At 44.4% G+C, this 3,624-nt stretch overlaps 1 protein-coding gene across 1 annotated transcript; it reads right to left on the reverse strand.

Annotated features, from left to right (window-relative positions):
- Positions 1–2,405: 2,405 nt before the first annotated feature.
- On the reverse strand, positions 2,406–3,323 carry LOC100346348 (olfactory receptor 9G19-like). Its single transcript, XM_002709148.1, has one exon. The coding sequence runs from the start codon at positions 3,321–3,323 to the stop codon at positions 2,406–2,408; it is 918 nt and encodes a 305-aa protein (XP_002709194.1).
- Positions 3,324–3,624: the final 301 nt, after the last annotated feature.

A 3,624-nucleotide genomic window follows, 5' to 3' on the forward strand; every position in this document is an offset into this window, starting at 1 on the left:
GAGAGAGAGATCTTCCATCCATTAGTTCATTTCCCGAATGGCTGCAACAGCCAAGGCTGGGCCTCCTCACCAAAACCAGAAACCACAAGCTTCTTCCAGGTCGCTCACTTAGATTGTAGGGGCACAGCACTTGGACCATCCTCTACTGCTTTTCCTTGGCCATTAGCAGGGAGCTGGATGGAAAGTAGAGGAGTTGAGTACTCATATGGGATGCTGACCTCATCGGTGGTGGCTTTATCTGCTATGCCACACACTGGCCTCTAAAGCAACTATTTAAATATCGTGTATTTATTTATTCTCAATTATTTGAAAATCAGAGTCACACACACACACACACACACTCAATCTGCTGATCTAATCCCTAAATGTTCACAGCATCCAGTGTTGGAGCAGGTTGAATCCAAGAGCCTGGAACTCCATCTGAGTCTCTCGTTTGCTGGCAGGGTTCTAAGCATATGAGCCACCAACTATTGCTAATAAGGATGCATGATCAAGATGGGATGGGAAATGGAGTAGCTAGGACTCGAACCAGCACTCCAATATGGGATAAGGGCATTAACAATGGCAATCCACTGTGACACAATGCCAGTCCCTACACTCCCCTCTTTCTATATAACTCCCTAAAAAGTGTTCTCTTTTGAGTAATATGCACTCATAGACTTTTAGGTCTCTATTTTATTTCACTATAATTATAATTATTATTTTTATTGTAAAAATTGTTTGGTGCTCAGAATGTCACAGTATGGAAGGAGAATCCTTGTAAGTTCTTTTATAAAATAATGAGGAGTCCACAGAGTTACACCGTGAATCACATACAATTCTATGGGATCCTTATGATTTTCCTCAAGAGAGGAACTTAAATAAGGGACTAACAGGCTAAAAGGCTCATTCCTACTGTGTCCAATAAGCTTTGAGTTATGTCTTCCACACCTCGGGAGCATGTGCTAATATTTCTGTGCAAAAACTACACCTAACAATGCTGAATTTTTTTTTTTGACAGGCAGAGTGAGAGAGAGACAGAGAGAAAGGTCTTCCTTCTGTTGGTTCACCCCCTCAAATGGCCACTACGGCTGGCGGGCTGCACCGAACCGAAGCCAGGAGCCAGGTGCTTCCTCCTGGTCTCCCAAGCAGGTGCAGGGCCCAAGCACTTGGGCCATCCTCCACTGCCTTCCCAGGCCACAGCAGAGAGCTGGACTGGAAAAGTAGCAACTGGGACAGAATCCCGTGCCCCTACTGGGACTGGAACCCGGTGTGCCAGCGCCGCAGGTGGAGGATCAGCTGGCCAAATTTTCTGTTTAGGGAATGGAAATTAATGAATGTCTTCTAGTTGCCAGCAGAAGCTTATTAAAATTAATTCTACATATTTGTTCCTATATCAAGGAAATAACTATATTTATAATTCAATTTTTATTGAAAAGCAGAATAACACACAAACACATAGACCAAGAGAAGTCTTCAACATCCGCCCTCCTCTGCCCCTGTACACCCCAAAAGTGTGTGACAGCCAGGTCTGCACCATGAATTCAGGACTCCAGAACTCAATCCGGTTTCCAAGCTAAGTGGCAGAGAGCAAAAATGTGAGTCATCACCTGCCACCCTCCATGATGGGCATTAACAGGAGGCTAGAATTGGCAGTGGAGCTGGGACTCCAATCCAGGCATTCTGTTACAGGCTGCAAGCATCCCAAGTAATTTAACTACAACATCAAGTGCCCCGCAGTACATATTATTACATATACATCTGTCAACTAAATATTCTTCTTCTTGGACTGTGGCCTAATTTTGACTCTTTCCAAAGTCAGAAGAGCATTTTTAAGTTCAAGATCTTTTGTTGTTTTAAATCTAATCTAGCATGCAGTTCAATGAAAATTCTTGTTTTGCGATCAAACCTGTCGGCCTAATCTAATTTCCTTTTTAATAGCCTGTTCCTAGAAAGAACATTTTTGAAATTTATTTGACAGAGGTAGACAGTGAGAGAGAGAGAGAGACAGAGAGAAAGGTCTTCCTCTCGTTGGTTCACCCCTTAAATGGCCACAACAGCCGGAATTACGCCAATCCGAAGCCAGGAGCCAGGTGCTTCTTCCTGGTCTTCCATGAGGGTGCAGGGGCCCAAGCACTTGGGATATCCTCCACTGCCTTCCCGGTCCACAGCAGAGAGCTGAACTGGAAGAGGAAAAACTGGAACTAGAACCTGGCGCCCATATATGATGCAGGCGCCACAGTCGGAGGATTAGCCAAGTGAGGCATGGCACTGGCCCCAGAACATTTTTTTAACTTACATTTTAAGACTCCTTAATTATGGGAGAGCACATGAGAGCTCTGTTTGAAATATAAATAACCTAAAAACGTTAATAAGTAGACCAAAACAATCTTTGCTTCTTCTTAGAGAGAGATTATTTTTTAAATTTACTTGAAGAGTTTTTTCAGAGCCTCTTTTACATCCTTATTCCTCAGGCTGTAGATCATGGGGTTCAGCATAGGAAACACCACGGTGTAAAATATAGAAACTCTTTTGTCGTTATCCAAGGAATAGTTAGATCCAGGTCGGGAGTAGATGTAGAGAATGGAGCCATAGTATAAGGTCACAGATACCAGGTGGGAAGAGCAAGTGGAAAAGGCCTTGAGGCGGCCCTGGGTGGAGTGGATCCTCAGGATGGTGGCAATGATAACGAGGTAGGAGGCCAGGATGAGCGCAATAGGGGTAATGACATTGGAGGTCAGGAGAAAGTACATCAGGGCCTGGTAGCCTTCCTTTCTGCCACAGGCCAGCTTCACGAGGGGAAGCAAGTCGCAGAAAAAGTCATCAATAACATTGTCATGGCAGAAGTCAAAGGAAAACGTTTTTCTGGTGATGATAGAAGAGTTAATAAAACCACCAAGGTATGAGGCTGTTACCAAACATGCACATAGTTTGAAGGACATGGCTTGAGCATAAAGCAGTGGCTTGGAGATGGCCATGTAGCGGTCATAAGCCATGGCAGCCAGCAGGTAACACTCACTGTAGTCCAGCCCTGCAGAGAAAAAGAACTGGGCCACACAGCCCGCCAAGGAAATGCTTTTATCTTCAGAGATGCACGTCACTAGGATCTTTGGAGTGTAGACAGAGGACAGCCAGAGATCCAGAAAAGATAAATTCCCAATGAAAAAATACATGGGTGTGTATAGGCGGGAGTCATTACAGATCAGCACTATGAGGATGGTATTTCCTAGCACAGTCAGAGAGTACACTACAAGGAACACCACAAACAGGACCAACTGCATCACAGGGTTTGTCGTGAAGCCCAGTAGGATGAACTCAGTCACTGTGTGATTGGTTCTCTCCATGATGTAGGTTGTCTAACCTAGGAGGAGAGAAAAGTACATAAGCTTTACTTTATTGGATGTATTTGGTTTAAACAGTTCAAAGGTACTTCAAAAGTTCCATGGGAAATGGAATGAAAGGGTATGTTTTTGTGGCAGGCATTGTGGCATAGCGCTGGTTAAAGCTGCTAATTGGGACGTATGCATCCCACATGTGAGTGCCGGTTTCAGTCCTACATGCTTTGCTTCCATACAGATCCCTGCTAACTTTCTGGAAAAGCAACAGATGATGGCTTCTTTACTTGAGCCCTTGCTGCCCATGGAG

Source organism: Oryctolagus cuniculus, chromosome 1, assembly GCF_964237555.1.
Source record: "Oryctolagus cuniculus chromosome 1, mOryCun1.1, whole genome shotgun sequence".
Lineage (NCBI taxonomy): Eukaryota > Metazoa > Chordata > Mammalia > Lagomorpha > Leporidae > Oryctolagus > Oryctolagus cuniculus.